This window comes from Rutidosis leptorrhynchoides, chromosome 10 (genome assembly GCF_046630445.1).
Source record: "Rutidosis leptorrhynchoides isolate AG116_Rl617_1_P2 chromosome 10, CSIRO_AGI_Rlap_v1, whole genome shotgun sequence".
NCBI classification, from domain to species: Eukaryota; Viridiplantae; Streptophyta; class Magnoliopsida; order Asterales; family Asteraceae; genus Rutidosis; species Rutidosis leptorrhynchoides.
The window spans coordinates 249651224-249670264 of record NC_092342.1 but is presented as its reverse complement, the minus strand read 5'-3'; the positions used below and the strand labels follow the sequence as shown (position 1 = coordinate 249670264).

The following is a 19041-nucleotide window of genomic DNA, read 5'->3' as shown; positions in this document are numbered from 1 at the left end:
ACCTCTTGGAGTATTACTTGTACGTTGAGCGCTTTTGACCATTTTCGCCTTTAATCTTTATTTTCGAATTCCGTCTTCACATTTTATTATTTAAACGATTATTACATGGAAATAGAACAATTGCAACTAAAAGCGTGTCTTTCTGGAATGATAATGCTATGAAATATGTGTTCGTTTTTAGCATTATCAAAAATTAACAAAATTCTCACCATAAACATAGGCAACATAATTAGGATCCAAAGAAGCTGACACCAACGAATTATTGTTGCAACGACGCAAGGCGGCTCGTTTAGCAACCAGTCTGGAGGAAACAACAGACCCTACAGGCCATCCACTTGACAAAGGAACACAATCATCAAGTGCAGGTGGCTTACTGTTATCTTTCTTTCTTTCTTTTTCTCGAGGGTCTCATCATGAAAATCAGCAAAATAATTTACGAAGACAAAAAAATACAGCGATAAAAGGAGGAAATAATCGATCAATAAAAAGCAGCCCATAGTATCCATAAGAGAAGACAACAAACATCAATTAAAGGTATTGAATAACATTAATGGAAAAGAGGAAAGAATCGTACCTGACTTGCAGATAAAGCGAGATATACGAAAGCTACATGAAAAAATAGAATTTCAGACCAAAAAAACCAATAAAAAAAACCTAATCGATGTACCAGTAAATTAAGCACGGGATTTCGTATATACAACAAACAAATTGCAAGCATTATAAAGCATATCAAAAGAGCAATTTTAAGTACCTGTAAAAATTGCAGGGAAGAAGAAATTGAAACAGAGCAAGAAAGCTTATTGTTTTGGCCCAAAAAAGAAAATAAGAATAGGGATGATTAAATCCTAAAAGACGATGGATAAGTGTAAACGTGGAGAGCATGCGTTACTGACGTTCAATCAGCTTTTACAGCAAGACAACACTACAAGAAAAAACACCTTTAGTGACGAGCACTATTTGGTCACTAACCACACAAAAATGGTCACTAAATCAAATTAGTGACCAAAATAAAGTGGTCACTTCTCGTCACTATAGGTCCGTCAGAGAATACAATTAGAGACCAAAATATCAAATTGGTCACTATAGTGGTCACTTTTTATAGTCACTATTATTAGTGACCAAAAAATGGTCACTCACATTGGCCATTTGTGACCAAAGAATGGTCACTAACACCGACCGTTTGTGACCAAAAAGTGGTCACTCACACCGAACGTTTGTGACAAAAGAAGTGGTCACTCACACAAACCGTTTGTGACCAAAAAGTGGTCGCTCACACGGACCGTTTGTGACAAAATAAATGGTCACTCACACCGACCGTTTGTGACCAAAAAGTGGTCACTCATACCGACCATTTGTGACCAAAAAGCGGTCACTTACATCGACCATTTGTGAAAAAAAAAAAAGTGGCCTACTTCTATGGCAACTATGTATTACATAAAATTCATATTTCATATTCATTATTCCATTTAAAAGCAGTAACAAATAGTTTCAACTTGAAACTGCAAAATCTCAAAAACAGTAGTTAACAGACAACAATAATCAAAATACTCTTCTGATCTCTTCTAAGCTGGAAATTTCAACAATCTACATTTGATCTCTCGAGTATCACACTTGCTTTTTGGTTCTTTAACGTCCACATCAAGAAAAGTATAGGATAATGTCACCTGCAAAGGAAAAAATTAAAGTTAAGAGCGCTGATTCAATTAAAATATCTATAGTTAGCTTTAACATCTCATAGGCTCAAACCTCACAAATGTCTATCAACCAAGCTTAATCAATACTGGTTAAACATTCTTTTGATCAATAATTAATTTAGAAGGTTACGCTACCGGTAATTCACTCCATTTAGTTTCATAACTTATAAAGAGTAATACATAAACAATTGTAATACTTTAATCATCAGCACCAAAAGTTTACAAAAGGACAAAATCAAATACAATGTGCCTAATTAGGAACAGAATTAAAGGAGATCACAGTACGTTGTTCCACATTACCTCAATTGAGTAGTTGTTGGCAGCTGCAATATGAGTGAGATTTAGGTGCGGTCTTGGTAACCTGAACAAATAGAAGGACTATATACGTTATTTTCAAGTTAAAATCAAGGGATGTTATCACTATTGGTCAGATTTGTGAAGTATTAGAAAAATTGAGGAAAAAAGAGAGGTAAAAACTAGAAGTGATACCTATGGGGTAATTGATGACCACACCACCAGCAAATACAGCGAGCTTAGCAAAACAAAGAAAGCCCTGCAAGTATAGAATAGACCTTCAATATTCTAAGGGTTACCCTTCTATAACACTCACTACTGTTATGAAATTTGGAGTTTTAAATAGCTTAGTTCAGTAACAATATCCCTTTTTTCATTTTATATAAATGAAGCAAAATATGACAACATTATCACAATACATAAATAGATACACATTAGATGATATGGATATAGATACTTATAAGGCCAAGCAATGCCAATGTGGCATATACTACTTAAAAACTTAACTCAGGCATAATGTGAAAATGGCAACAAGTGAAAAGACTAAGAGTTGAAAGCAAAAAGACATTTTACCATTGTTCCCTTTCGCAGACTGTGGGTGTTAATTTACCTTTGTCAACTTGAATACATCATGACAAAGGTCCATGGAAGTAGATACCTGCATCAATCAAACAACAATTTAGTTAAAGATCTATACTGTGATGTTTTTGGCATAGGGGAACTGTTTCTTACACTTGAAAATTCATCTTCATAGGTGCCAATAAGTTCAATCAACTTATTCTTATCAAGCTTGAGCTGTGGAAGGTGCCAGATAGTATACACAATGTCATGTCCATTTTAATTCAAAAATTTCACTTAGCATAGAAGTTAATGATAGGTATAAATAACTAATGATCTGCACACATACATCCAATAAATATGTTAAACAAAGTATAAAAGGATTTACTGAGGTGCTTCATACCAATGTATCTATATCAGTCCGCACGAGAACGTATTCCAAAATTTTTGAATTCACATGAACCGGGAAGTAAAGTAGCAGAACATCAGTTTCGTCAGACAAGCACCTGCAGAAGTTAATCGTTATATCAGACATGGTAGTTAAAGGGTCAAAACAGATTATCAGTTATAATTCACACCAACTGTTTTTATAGGTCCAACTAGTTAAAATTCACAGGTGCCAAATTCAACCCATTTTACTTACAGTGGTTCGATATATGTAATCAATTTCCTAGCTGCGAAGCAAGATATACATCTCCCTGAACACTTTCTATATTTTTCTTCACATCACCAAACCTGCACGAATACACACCGTATTACCATTATATACAAAAAAACTTACAAAGTTTAACAGTGTAATCATTAGGGTAGAAAACTGAGCACAAAGGTAGAGGTTCATAATTGATGATAAATGATTGAAAACATCAACTTAACATGGCATTTACCAGAATAACTACAACAAAGCATAAAAGCAATTTAATCAATATAAAAACATTAGCTTATGTCTTATTCAATTTAGCCTAATATAACTTGAAAGATGCAAATAAAATCAGCTATAGTATGCTGAAATCAGACAAAGATAAAATCACCGAAAAAATACAATCACAAGAAGCAACAAAGAAACAGCTTGTTCATCAAAATTTCACTTCGCATTTTGGATATTATACTACTCATTAATATCATGAAACTAGAAACCAATGCCCTAGCTAGAACATACTCAATTATATTCACTTCTAAATCTGAATTCACTAGCATAAACAAACCTAACATCAACAAACTTAGCATCAACAAACCTAGCAACAAAATTCAGATAAAATTGTGTAAGCATTCGTTCAGTTTCATCCGCAAGTAGAGATATACAGTACGTAGTACAATCAAATCAAATTTATAACACTAAATCACATGAGCAACAGTTCATACATATTTAGATACACACAGATTGAAATGATTCACCAAGCAAAATCAAGCATATGATCGAAGTTAATAAATTAATTCGAGAGAAACCAGGTGAACTAACCGGAGAAAAAGTAACAACAACGATGAAGATTGAAACAGAAGATATCAGTGCTTGATCTCGGTAAAATCAGAATAACATGCGAGATCTAGAGTGAAATCGGATAATCAAATTCGAAGATAGTAGCAACAATAACCGTCATGTTTGAATTAAAGTCGGTTAAACTAACCAGCAAATCACGTTTAATCGGCGGTTGATTTCAGAAAATTTAATGTATAATTTGGGGATCGTAGGATTCGCGGATAGAGTTAGGGTTCGTTAACGAACCTGTGTTATACAGGCAGGGGTGTAATTATTCCAAAAGCGATAATTCTAACCCACATTTTTTTATCCTCACACACCTATTTTAACCTTTTAACCTTCTAATAATACTTCATTTCTTTACATTGATGTGGAAGGATTAAAAAAGTATGTGTAAGAATCCACTCGTAAACTTTATTTTTGTTAGGGGAAGGGGTCAAACATTTATTTTATTCGGGCCCAAAGAAGTTTTCGTCCAATTTATACAGTATTGTAATTGTAATTTAAGTTTGGTTCAATTTGTCCTATATTTGAATATTACATATTTATATTTATTTATAATCTGTATAGATAGAATATTATTTAGAAATATATTTATTTTATTTTCAATGCTTATAATAATTAATAATGAACATAATAATAAAATATGCGAATTCAACAAACAAGTAATTTTTCGAATGATATTTTCTTTTAACTTAAAAAACACAATATTTAAAACAAAAAGTTAGTGACCATTTTTTGGTCACCAACTATCTAATTTGAGAGTACTAGTTTTTTTTATCTACTTTACTAAATTAGTGACCACTTTTTTATCTCTATATGCATATTTAGTGACAACTTAGTGACGATTATTTTTTGAGTCACTAATATCGTATAGTGACTAAAGTTTAGTGACCATTTTTTTAATGGTAACTAAAATAGTGTTATTAGTGAACAAATCAAAAGTCGTCACTAAAAAATGGTCACTAATGAGCATTTTTCTTGTAGTGGAAAGAATAAGTAAAAACATGGTGTTTTTTCTTTTTTCAATTTCCCATTAAACGTCGGGAAAAAAATTAAGGTGTGTTATTTAAATTTTTTTTTCCCATTAAACAGCGGCCTAAAAAAAAAAAATTGAACAGTGTTCGACCCACTAGAAAGTAGGAAGCATGTATTAAGTGGGTGGCACAATGGGAAGCAAGTTTACCCGGACATCATTAGATAGGGTAATTTCTTTTTCAATAAAAGAAAAAAATAAAACATCTTTTATTTGAAAAAGTTACTCGTAGTGAAATAGGGGAAAATGGTGTCGTCTCCGGTAGCAGAGGTGGAAGCCGAAGAACACCAACAATCATCCATAGTTGCCGATACTACTACAATACCCTCTCATTCTGAACCTCAACAAGACGATCATAAACCACAAGATATTCAAAACCAAGATCCAAACCCTACTGAATTACCCTCACCACATTTCGAAACCCTAGATCCCCCAAACCCTAATCAATCAGACGATAAACAAGTAATTGATAACAACACTCTTACGATTGTCACTGAAGACCATCTACCTCAACTTCCACCGCCACAACGAATGACGTCACCAAGGCCACGTCAGAACTCCAAACGCAAGAAAGGTAATATTCATAAACGCAAGCACTTAATGAAAAAGATGAATAGTTTAAGTGAGATATTGAATCCTAAACCCTATAGACCTACAATTGCGTTGGATTTTGTTAAACATGAAGATGTGTTGAAGCGATTAGGGTTATATGAGTTTAGCAAAATCGAATTTGACCGTACTATTCGAAAGGATTATCTTGTTCAGTTGATTGTGAATTATGATTCTAAGAAACGGTGTAGTTTCGTGAATGATTATAGAGTTAATTTGAATAGAACTGATTTAGCTAGGGCCTTGAAACTGCCTGTTCAGAAAATGGATAAAGGGACTAATAAAGTTGATGAGGTTGATTTGGATTCAGAGGAGTTTTCGGATGATGCGATTAGGTTTATTGAGGATTTCGTTATGAACTGGATGTTGTTACCTGAAATGCGGTTGGTTACACCTAGTGAGATTGCAAATTGGACTAGGTGTATTAGGGATGGGCACCCTGAGAAACTGGATTTGGCTAGTTTGATTTGGTATAATGTTGAGAGAGAGTTGGCTCAAGGAGATAAGCTAACAGATTGTTACTTTGCGTCTCATTTGCAGTACTTGATAAAGGCTTGTCGTCCTGAGCTTTTTGTGGATGATGATGGTGATGTAGATGCTGATGAGTGTGAAGAAATTACAAAACTTGATGATGGGGTTGATAATGATTGTGAAGAAATTGCTAAAATTGATGATGAAAAAGCAGATAAAGATGAGAAAGAAGAAAAATATGATGAAGAACCGAAAGAAGAAAAAGATGATGAAGAAGAGAAAGTTCAGAAGCAAGAGAAAGATGATAATTTAGGGAAAGTATCAATAGTTGAAGAACATGATATTGAGTTGACGTTAGGACCAGATGTTGAGGAATCAGTACATGAAGAGGTTAATAAAGATGATGAAATGATGGTGAATGCTGATGAATTTAAGGCGGTTGATGAGGAACATGGGAATTTGGGTTTGGGTGGGAAGAACATTTTGGGCGATCCTTACTTGCAGCGTTGTCAAAATAGAGATTTGAATAGTTATGAGGAAAGACAGTTTCAACAAGTCGATGATGAACAAATGGAACAAGTTGAAGATGAAGATGGTGAAGAAGAAGAACAAGAAGAAGGTGAAAGGGTTGATGAAGGTTTTGATATGGAGGCGAATGATTCAATCGATAGAGATGGATTGGCTGATAATTATCTTCAAGGAATGGAAACATCTCATATTCAATATAATAATTCTCATGGGATGTCGTTATTTGGATCAAGGGATGAAATGGTTATGTCTCATGGTGGGCCATCTTTTTTTAATAATGGTGGTAAAAGAGTGATGGAGGAAGAAGATGTGCACCATCTTGATGGAAACAATAAGAGGTTAAAAACCAATGAAATGTGGGACCACAAATCAAGTGATCTTGGTTACTGTTTTGAGCAAATGCATCAATGGATGGAGAAAGCAAAGATGGTACATGATTCAAAAGAACAAAGTTTTGCGAACACACAATATAGTCATCAATACGAGCTGAATCAGATGCAAGAACGTGAAAATATATTGGAAGGGATTTTAAAGTCAAAAGACGAAGAGTTGCAAAAAAAGAATACTGAGGTATTTCGGCTTGAACGTGAGCTTTATCTAATGGTGGATCTTGTAAAGGGCTATAGAAAAATGCTGAATGATACTCGGTTCAAATTTTCTGAGTATAGAAAACGTTATGTTGTTCAAGAAGAACCGCTTTACAAGGATGCTGGCCCTGGTGGTTTGGTTTTGAGTACACGAGAATTGGAGAAACAAAGATTAAAGCAAGAAGAAGATAAGATGAAGTACATGATGATGGCAAAGAATCTTGAAGATGAATTTGTTTGTGTTTTTAAATTGCATGATGATAAAGTTTTAATGCTGGGTGATAAATTGATGTCTATTGAAAATGAAGTAAAAAGGCTCAGGGAATCTAATTCACAACGAAAAGAAACTCAAATGGGTCAGGATGAACATGAATCACTGGTCGAGCCTAAAGAAAATCAGAAGTCAACGGGTCAACGATTGTCTTCTGAACCTGAAGGTAATCAGAAGTCGGTTGATGAACACGAGTTAACTGCTGAGCTTGAAGACAATCAGATGTTGGTGGATGATGACGTGTCAACTGCTGAGCTGGAAGACAATCAGAAGTCATTCGATGAACAGGAATCAACGGCTGAGCTTGAAGAGAATAAGAAGTCTCTCGATGAAGTACCTGTGAATGATGCTACCGTGAAACATGATGCTGATGAATCAAAGGTTTGAAATTTAGACTAACCCTTTCACATTATCATATTGGAAATTTAGAATAAGTACTTAATTGAACTACTACCTTAAGAAATTTATTGTTATTGTAAGGGCGGGTTGGGTAATAGGTCAAAAGAGGTAATTTTTTTTGTTACGGTTTAACATGGGTAGTGTTGTTGAATTGCTGCAGCATTCTTTGTCAAGGTTCAGCTTTTTTTTTACCCGTTTTCTTTAAGCTATCTTTTTATAATTTCATGCTTTTGACCCACGAAGAGATATAACATACCTGTATCCATTTTTAATAAGTAATTTGGTTACCAATTGGCTTTGATTTATTGTCTCTATTTATTTATTTATTTATGTTTATGTTTAGTTTGTGCTATTTATCCACAATTATCTGAAAGCACTCTGAAAAATATATAACATCTTGGAACACTAGGAGATTACGAAATTGGTTTTCCTGAATATCCTAAAAAATTTTCAAAGCTTAAATGTTAGAACCCTAGTCACCTAATAATAACTGTCATATAATCGTGTTCGTCTGTGTTGTACAAATTGCAAACATTCACTTGATGTAGTCATAGTTTAGAAAACCCCTTATTGTTTCTTAATCTTCGTGTCTTGTGGGCTCAAATAGTCAAATTACATACCACTAGTTTATTGTGATAATGAAATTGTGCAAGTAGGTAATTCTAAGCTATAGTGAATCGTTATAGTGTTGATCCTGGATGCTAATTATAGAGTACTTGATGTGATTGGAAATGTATATTAGTCATTTTGACTGTTTATACTTTGTTTTGGTTATACCAAGTAACAAATGATGGTTCATCTTTTGCAGGAAAAGGTAGACGGTGAGGACTGAACTGGGAAAGAATGTTAACGATTTGTGTGTAGGGTTAGAACTTTGCATATCCTTTGTAATTTGACAGGAAATGATAGTTCCTGTTGCTACATTATGCTTTTGTTTTTGCGCCCTTATTGTTAAATGTAGGCTGTGGTCTCGGCACATATGAATGTAAACAAACAATATTATGGTAGGGTTTATATCAATCTACTCCTTTCTTTGTGCATTAGATCGTAGTAATTATGAAGTTTGCATTATCTCCCTTTAAATCTTCACTCTGCATCTTTTATTCGCTAATCGTTCCAGCGCCGTCAATCTTTTATCACAGGGGAAATTGCAATTTTTGTCTTTGTGGTCTTGCCTTTATGCTGTTTTTGTTCATATTAGTTTTTGGCACATTATTATTCCCTGTGCTTTACTAACGAAGCTTCGCTTTAACGGTATCCCCAACACCTTGTGTGTTGGGGCGAGGGTTAGGTCATGGGTTCGAGTCTCGCTCGACCCATTCTATTAATCAATCTGCCTGAAATATTGAGCTCCAGATTGACTTCATGAGGTTTTCTCCAGGATCCATTCAGGATTCAAACCCGATCCGCTTGCCCCTGCATAGCAAAAGAGAGTATTCGATGCCGACAGTTGCCTTTCAAAAAAAACAATTATTCCCCGTGCTTTTGATTTTGGCTACTTTGTCTTTTTTTGCCGTTAAACTTAACAAGTACACCATTAAGTTAGTGTAAAATGACAAGTACATGTGATATGGGTGTATAAAGTTTTGGTCAATTTAACAGAATACACTCGCTGAGATTGTATTGAATGATAAAACTGGCAAAACTAATATTTGCAATTTTCCATATATGCCCTTTTGTGACGCTTTACCTTAAGCCATCAAACCAAAATTATTATGGTGGCGTAGTGATGTGGATCGATATGTCTTCATTTTCAAAACTGTTTAACAGTATGTTTTTAACATCCAATAGCATCAAAAGATCTCTTTATGCATCAAAAGTACAAAATAATAAGGAAAAGAGGGATGGTGAGTCTGATGATACCACTTCCCAAGTAAAGTCATTTTCTTTACATGAAAAGGACTTTCCTAGTCTCTCTCTAACTTTGACTAACCAAAAATCTCCAACTAATCTAACCAATCTGCTTACTAAACCTCCGTTTGGCTCGTGGAATTTTTTTGGATGGAATGGAATGTGTTAAAGGAATTGGAATCCGAAAGAATTGGAATTGATAAATTCCATGAAATGTGAAAAAATGTGTTCTATTTGACATGGAATAGAATTAAATTTCATTTTATAAAAATAATTAAAAAGTTATAAAAAGAATTACGTTTCTAAATTTTGTGTTCATTTTCAGACTCACTTTTTTCAAAAAAAAAAAAATAAATTTAGATTCGCGATTTGAGAACGCGTGTCGAAAATGCGCGTTTTCTGATAGGCTGCAAAAACGCGATCCGAAAAAGCGTGTTTTCCGACGCGTTGTGAAAAAGAGCGTTTTCGGACGCGTTGCGAGATCGCGCTTTTTTGGACGCGCTGTGAGATAGCGTGTTTCGTATGCGCTGCGAAAATGCGTTTTTCAGGACGCGCTGCCAAAACGCGCGTTTTTGCAGGGGATCCAGGAATCCGCGTTTTCGGACGCCCTGCGAAAGCGCGCGTTTCAGCAGGGGATCCAGAAACGCGCGCTTCCGGACGCAGTGCGAGAACGCGCATGTCCAGACGCGCTGCGAAAACGCGGCGGACGCACTGAGGGAACGCGGGTTTCCGGACGCGCTGCGGAAACGCGCGCTTCCGGGCGCGCTGCGAAAACGCGCGTTTCCCGGCGCCCTGCGAAAACGCGCGTTTCCGGGCGCGGTGCGAAAACGCGCGTTTCCGGGCCCGGTGCGAAAACGCGCGTTTCCGGGCGCGGTGCGAAAACGCTCGTTTCCGGACGCGCCGCGAAAACGCGCGTTTCCGGGCGCGGTGCGAAAACGCGAGTTTCCGGGCGCGATGCGATAACGCGCGTTTCCTGACGCCCTGCGGAAACGCGTGTTAAAGGTCGCCCTGCGAAAATGCGCGTTTATGGACGCGCTGCGAAAACGCGCATTTTCGGGCGCCCTGCGAAAACGCGCGTTTAAGGACGCCCTGCGAAAACGCGCGTTTCCTGGCGCCATACGAAAACGCGCGTTTCTGGGCGCCCTGCGAAAACGCGCGTTTCTGGACGGGTGCGAAAACGCGAGTTTCCTGGCGCGGTGCGAAAACGCGCGTTTCCCGACGCACTGCGAAAACGCGCGTTTAAGGACGCCCTGCGAAAACGCGCGTTTCCAGGCGCGCTGCGAATACGCACGTTTCCGGGCGAGTTGCGAAAACGCGCATTTCCGGGCGCGGTGCGAAAACGCGCGTTAAAGGTCGCCCTGCGAAAATGAGTGATTCCGGACGCGCTGCGAAAACGCGCGCTTTCGGGCGCCCTACGAAAACGCGCGTTTAAGGACGCCATGCGAAAACGCGCGTTTTCGGGCGCCCTGCGAAAACGCACGTTTCTGGGTGGGTGCGAAAACGCGAGTTTCCGGGCGCGGTACGAAAACGCGCGTTTCCCGACGCCCTGCGAAAACGCTCGTTTCCTGGTGCACTGCGAAAACGCGCGTTTCCGCGAGCGTTTCCGGGCGCCCGGCGAAAAAGCGCGTTTCCGGGCGCCCTCCGAAAACGGGCGTTTCTGGGTGGGTGCGAAAGCGAGCGTTTCGGGCGCGGTACGAAAACGCGCATTTCCGGGCGCGGTGCGAAAACGCGCGTTTCCAGACACCCTGCGCAAACGCGAGTTTCCGGGCGCGGTGCGCAAACGCGAGTTCCCGGGCGCGCTGCAAAAACGCGCGTTTCAGGACGCCCTGTGAAAACGCGCCCCGGAAACGCGCTTCGAAAACGCGCCACGAAAACTGGAGCTGAAAACGCGCCCCGGAAATGCGCTTCGAAAACGCGATACGAAAACGTGCACCGAAAAAGTGACCCGAAACCCCTCCCCCCCCCCCCCCCCGAAAACGTGTCCAAAAAACGCGCCCCAAAATTGCTCGCCGGAAACGCGCCCCGAAAACACGCGTTTGAAAACGCCCCCAAAAGTGATCCAGAAAAACACACCGAAAACGATCCGCGAAAAAACGTCTCGAAAACGTGCCACAATAACGCGGCATGAAAACGGGACCCGAAAACGCGACCCAAAAACGCGCGTGGAAAACGCTCCCTGGAAACGCGCTCAGAAACCACGCCCCGATAACGCGCGTCGAAACGCTCTCTGAAAACGTGCCCCGAAAATGAGGGCCAAAAAGGCGCTCGGGAGTCGCGACCCGAAAAATTCAATGTTGGAAGGAATTCAAATCCATCAACATCTTGAAGGAATGAACATTCCATAGATGAATGAATCTCAAGATTCCAAGGAATTTGTTTCCTTCCAAAATATGTCAACCAAACGGAGCGGTCTAAGGAATTCAATTCCAATTCCATCAAATTCCTTAGGGATTCCGCGAGCCAAACGGGGCCTAATATTCTCGTTCACAAATCTCATTCTTTACAAAATAACAACTCCTCAGCTTCAGCCTCATTTACTTCTGCTGTCCAAAAAACCCTTTCCTCTTCTATTTCCAACTGGTATAAACCTGTTGCTCATTCCAAGGTTGTCTCCTATAATGGTCACACTCTTCGCCTCCTGCATCAGAACCACACCAATCTGATCATTGTCTTGGAAATTCTTGTAAGAAAGAATGTCAAGAAATCAAAGCTAGATGCTTACCCATTGAAAAACCTATTCAACCTTTTGTTCAGACCAAAAAAGGTGGTATGAAAATGTCCAAAGAAAATACCAACAATTGGATGGACGATGTAACGACCCTGAAATTTCCAACGTTTATTTATTAATAATTATTATTATTAATACGTGTGATTAAACGAATGTATGTTATTACATTTACATGTTACCATGATTGTCCGTACTTGACTTTTAAGTGCCCGAAACGTCTTTGTGACACACGAAACTTCACGAATAATATTTTCAAGTATTATTTGCATTCATGATTAAGTTTTATTAATCATTTTAATTAACTAAGGTTGTTGGTTAATTACTTGGGCATTTAGTAGTGTTAATGGACTTTTAATTGGATTAACTTGTTACTACTTGAAACTTTGGCTTTAATTATTGTTAGTGGACTTAAAGAGCCCACCCTACTTCATTCATGAACTCTTAAGCCCATACTTGCATGTAAGTATCATTTAGATCATGAACTAGTTAGTTAAAGAAGACTTGGAATCTAGTTGCACACCTTCCCCATGCATGCACCCTTAATATCCACAATTTTAAGCTTTAGCATCTAAGTAACCATTGAACACTTATCCTCCCCTTTGTTTTCTGCAGTTGGCCGTGGCCTATAGGCCATTTGAAAGTGTTTTAATTTTTTTTTTTTTACTACTACACTTACTAGCATTACTCTTCTCATTTCAAACACACACATACTTCTCATTTTCTCTCAACCATTTTCTCTCTTTTCTCTCTTTCTTGTAAGTATTTTGAACATCTTTTTCTCTCTTCTTTTCCTTGTAAAAACCGAATACATACACATTAAATCATCATCATCTTTGTTGTTGTTTGATTACTTGTTAGTTATAGTTGTTTACTTACTTGTTGTTGTTACATACTTGTTACAAGAATCAACTTTCTAGTTAGATTCTTCTTTTTATCTTGTACTAACAAGAACAACAAGAACATAGCTTACTAGTTATGATTCTACATATACTTTCTTAAAAGATTGCAAGTTCATGTGTTGATTAAACTCATACTTGAAGTTCATGAAGTAAACTTTAAAGTTTACTTTCTAAAGATCAAACTTTGGTTTGAATCTTTAAAGTATGAACAACCATGAATAAGTTACTTGTTTACTTAGTTTATCACTTCATTTTATGCACTTTAATTTCATGTAATTAGTTTAAATGGTCAAGTACTACAAGTTAGTCTTGATCTCATTAATCTTGAACTAAAGATTAACTTTGAAAGTTCAAGAACACACAAATAAGTTTTCTTTAAAAATAACTTTGTATACTTATGCTTGATCTAGACTTTTGGGTCTTGGATCTTCAAGATCTAACTAAGAACTATGTTCTACATCTTAAGATCTTGATTAGTTAGTTTACTTTCAAGTTTGTAACTTGTTATTAGCTTTAAAGTTCATGTATGTGTTAGAACTAAGACTTTGATGTAACTTTGGTTCATCAAACTTCATACAACTCTTAAGTGAGTTGTGCTTCATGTCTTAGACTTGCACTTGGGTTATGATGGTCAAATCTTGGTCAAGATGATGTAGACACATCAATGAGTTGTACACTTGAAGCTATATGCATCAAGGACGAGAACCATGATGAACATCAAGCACCAAGACCACCGGAACTCACCTAAACTTACTGTTTCTGTCCAAAACCTACTGACCTGCTGTTTCTGTAACAGACCAGCAGACCTGGGCTGTTCTAACCACGATTTTTAGATAGATCTTTTCGAGTAGATAACTTTTCATATAGGACTCTGATAATGCTAAAAACGAACATATATTTCATAGCATTATTCCTCAAGAAAGACAAGCTTTTAGTTGCAATTGTTCTATTTACAAGTGATATTCGTTTAAATAATAAAAGGTGAAGACAAAAGACAGATTCGACGAATTGAAGACGCAAACGACCAAAAAGCTCAAAAGTACAAAAGACAATCAAAAAGGTTCCAATTATTGATAAGAAACGTCTCGAAATTACAAGAGTACAAGATTCAAAACGCAAAGTACAAGATATTAAATTGTACGCAAGGACGTTCGAAAATCCGGAACCGGAACCAGAGTCAACTCTTAACGCTCGACGCAACGGACTAAAAATTACAAGTTAACTAGGTATATAAATATAATATAATATATAATTAATTATATTAATTATATATATATTATATTTATAAATAAAAACCGTCGGCAGAGAAAGACTCCAAAGTGTGAGCTGGAATTTCAAACTCCGCGACTCGCGGAGTTTGAAGGCAAAATATGCCGCGAGTCGCGGAGCCCTAAATTTGAAAACTGCCTATAAAGCCAACCGAATTCTGATCAAAATCATCAATCTTTTTCTTCTCTTATCATACGTAAAATTTATATTTATATTTATAATTTATATTTTAATTTTAATTATAATTCTAATAATAAGGGTATGTTAGCGAATGTTGTAAGGGTGTAAGTCGAAATTCTGTCCGTGTAACGCTACGCTATTTTTAATCATTGTAAGTTATGTTCAACCTTTTTACATTAATGTCTCGTAGCTAAGTTATTATTATGCTTATTTTAAACGAAGTAATCATGATGTTGGGCTAATTACTAAAATTGGGTAATTGGGCTTTGTACCATAATTGGGGTTTGGACAAAAGAACGACACTTGTGGAAATTAGACTATGGGCTATTAATGGGCTTTATATTTGTTTAACTAAATGATAGTTTGTTAATGTTAATATAAAGATTTACAATTGGGCGTCCCTATAAATTACCATACACACTCGATCGGACACGATGGGCGGGGTATTTATATGTACGAATAATCGTTCATTTAACCGGACACGGGAATGGATTAATAGCCACTAGAATTATTAAAACAGGGGTGAAATTACATTCAAGGGTAATTGGTGTAATTGTTAACAAAGTAGTAAAACCTTGGTTTACACGCAGTTGATAACCTAGTGTATTCATTAAACAAAGTATTAAAACCTTGTTACAACTCGAATCCCCAATTAGTTGGAATATTTAACTTCGGGTATAATAATAATTTGACGAGGACACTCGCACTTTATATTTATGACTGATGGACTGTTATGGACAAAAACCAGACGGACATATTAAATAATCCAGGACAAAGGACAATTAACCCATGGGCATAAAACTAAAATCAACACGTCAAACATCATGATTACAGAAGTTTAAATAAGCATAATTCTTTTATTTCATATTTAATTTCCTTTATTTTATATTTAATTGCACTTCTAATTATCGCATTTTTATTTATTGTTATTTAAATCGCACTTTTAATTATCGTACTTTTTAATTATCGCAATTTTATTTTATCGCACTTTTATTGCAATTTCATTATCGTTATTTACTTTACGCTTTAATTTAAGTCTTGTATTTATTTTATATTTTACATTAGGTTTTAACTGCGACTAAAGTCTTAAAATCGACAAACCGGTCATTAAATGGTAAAAACCCCCCTTTATAATAATAATATTACTTATATATATGTTTGTATTTTTATAAAAGTAAACTAATATAGCGTTACGCTTTGTTTAAAGATTTCCCTGTGGAACGAACCGGACTTACTAAAAACTACACTACTGTACGATTAGGTACACTGCCTATAAGTGTTGTAGCAAGGTTTAAGTATATCCATTCTATAAATAAATAAATATCTTGTGTAAAATTGTATCGTATTTAATAGTTTTTCCTAGTAAAATATAAACTATTTCGTATACCTTAGCTTTGACATCAGACTCATCTTAATCCGAGTTACGGTTTAGGATTTATGGCCCTCCGATCGTCACTAGGTCCTTTTAACGTTGTACAGAAATTTCAGACCTACTCGCACTTAGACCGTCACCACGGTTAAACGAAGACGATTTTGCTTCTGTAAATTTTACCACACTTAAAGGACTCATAGACAGAGCCATGGCCACTGGTCTCACCTTAATTCAGTAAGGGTAGTGGCCGTGGTGACCGATCGAAGTCAGCCTTTGTTTTAAACTACTTTCATAAACGAAACCTACTTTACGTCTTTTGTTTGATGATGAATGATGATGACCTTTATGACCTTAATTACATACTTTTAAACCTATTAAGACGATTTACTTACTTAGTACTATTTGACTTAGGTTGAGGACTTCGGACCGTTTACTTGCACACCTTTCCCGAGTACTACTTTACCGCTACATATCATTGTGAGTTATAGCATTCCCTTTTTACTTTAAACTTATTTTGGGAACTGAGAATACATGCGGATTTTATGTTTTACATACTAGGCACGAGTACTTAAACTTATATATGTGTGGGTTATATAACGGCAGAAACATTCCCTTTAGCTCGGTAACGTTTAGTCATTGGTTTTTGAACCCGTGAACGCGAATCTTAGATATGGATCCATAGGGTTTGACATCCCCACTCGGGCTAGTAGCGCTAGCATTTAACGAGTGTTTAATACTTCGTAGACATATGCACTTGCCAAGTGTACTTTCAGGGGGTATAAACGTTAAGTTAGTTACCAAGTGCCCACGGTTAACATATACTTTATCATACTGTTTTGAAACGCTCTTTGTAGCACTGAAATCTCGTGGCCTACCTTACATACTGTTATACTTAAACTATAGCTCACCAACCTTTGTGTTGACATTTTTAAGCATGTTTTTCTCAGGTGCTTGAGGTTAGCTTCCGCTGTGTACTAGTCGTGCTGTAGACACCCGCTGCTTAGAGTTGTCATCGCATGAACTACTTTATTTTGCATTCAAATATTCGTACTTTTGAACTATGACTTGTAACGACCATTGTGGTCACATACACTTATTATTTGCTTCTACTTAGTGAAGCATGCTTTTGAAATGTAAAACATTTGATGTCGGTTATGACATCACCTTTTTATCGTGAATGCAACTTCTTTAATTACAGCATATAGTACTTAACCTTGTAATGATCCTGTTGTTGATGATTCGTACACGATGGTTTTGTACGGGGCATCACATTTGGTATCAGAGCATTGGTTGTAGGGAATTAGGTTGCATTAGTGAGTCTAAGATCGACCCGAGTAGGATTCACTAATAGGACTAATCTACAACTTGCTAGTTTACTTGTTTCCGCTGAATTTACTGCATGCTACTGCTTACTTTTTCCGCTATGTGCCGTATGCTACTACATGATTTCACTACTGTATGATGCTACTTGCTTTCGATTGCATGCTACTTTCATACGAATTACTGTTATTGCCATGCTAGTTACCGTTATACATGATTTAAACTGTTGGCCGATTATTTGCTTGCTTTATGACATACTGACATGGAAAATTTATTTTTCCTTGTTCAGATGTCGGATGTTCCACCTGCTGGCATTTCGGGCAGTACAGACTCAGACCCCGTCGCCCCACCTACTGCTACACCTGCTGCTGCTACTGCCGATACACCGGCCCCGACACCCACTAGTGATCCCGGCGCTTCCACTTCCGGAGCTGGTACTAGTGCACATGCCCCAGTGTCTGCTCCCGGACCCTCGAGGTCACAGCCCCGCATTGGTGGTATTGAGATCCCCGCGGAATTCGGGGAAGGGCCGTTTCGTAACCACATGCGCACGCCTTGCCGACGCACTCCCGACGGACGTTTAGTCGTGATTCCGCCAGGCAGACACAGACAGATGTTGGCCGCCTTCGGACGCTTCGGATTACCAGCTCAGCCACCAGTGCCACCACCACACGATTCGGATGACTCATCATCCGCCGATTCTTCATCATCAGACGACTCCAGCAATGATGAGGATCCTGCTGATAGACCTATTTAGGCACCCTCCACCCCGCCGAAGAAGCGGTACCGTTTCGACGGCACCGTCATTCCAGGGGTGAATGGAGGTCGTGCTTTTACTGACGCATTTGGCCATCGTCGTAGGGTTACTGCTCGTAAACGAGTTGTGCCATACCCAGCCGACCCACAGATACGTAATTTAACGACTCGTCAAAGTACACTTGACGACCATCGTTATCTTGGTCCCACAGCTTGATCAAAACTCTATATGAATTTAATAAAACAACCTTGCATTTTTTATTTAAAAATAATTTCCTATAAAGGAAATCCACTGAAATGTATAAGTTTAGAAAAACTATACATAAATATTTTAACCAAAAGTTGACCAAAACAAAGTCAACAAACACCCACTATTTAATGTAACGAAATAGAATGCAAGTTAATGTTTAACAAAAGCTGCCATCATAAATATGCAAACTCTCTAAGCACAGCGGAAGCAATCAATCATGAACCTGAGAATAAAACATGCGAGTAACTGTCAACAAAAATGTTGAGTGAATTATAGGTTTAATATTGCAAATAATATTTAATTTAAACCGTAAAAATTTATGTTTGAAAACATAAAAACTCCTTTTTGGACCACAAAATTATATGCTGGAAAACATATAAAAACATTATTTCATTTACCGTGAGCCACCTGGTAACCACTTAACCATTTATTTACCCTTGCCAAACACAATAAATAATATACACCGAACAAGTGTATCAACAACAAAATACGAAG

General features: G+C 37.3%; 1 protein-coding gene and 1 long non-coding RNA gene across 3 annotated transcripts; one reads left to right on the top strand and one right to left on the bottom strand.

Moving 5' to 3' along the window:
* Window positions 1–1393: 1393 nt before the first annotated feature.
* Window positions 1394–4303, bottom strand: LOC139873098 (uncharacterized). 2 transcript variants are annotated; one of them, XR_011767264.1, is made up of 9 exons: window positions 4169–4303; window positions 4003–4087; window positions 3190–3281; window positions 2950–3052; window positions 2721–2783; window positions 2562–2646; window positions 2184–2247; window positions 1995–2055; window positions 1394–1664 (listed from the first exon to the last, which is right to left on the bottom strand). It is a non-coding gene; the product is annotated as an uncharacterized lncRNA (long non-coding RNA). The 2 variants fall into 2 exon arrangements; XR_011767265.1 differs by lacking the exon at window positions 4003–4087 and having other exon boundaries at window positions 3190–3265; window positions 4169–4248.
* Window positions 4304–5300: 997 nt separating this feature from the next.
* Window positions 5301–8941, top strand: LOC139872070 (uncharacterized). Its single transcript, XM_071859872.1, has 2 exons — window positions 5301–7903; window positions 8730–8941. The coding sequence occupies exons 1-2, from the start codon at window positions 5303–5305 to the stop codon at window positions 8751–8753; spliced, it is 2625 nt and encodes an 874-aa protein (XP_071715973.1). The 5' UTR covers window positions 5301–5302; the 3' UTR covers window positions 8754–8941.
* The last annotated feature ends 10100 nt before the right edge of the window (window positions 8942–19041 follow it).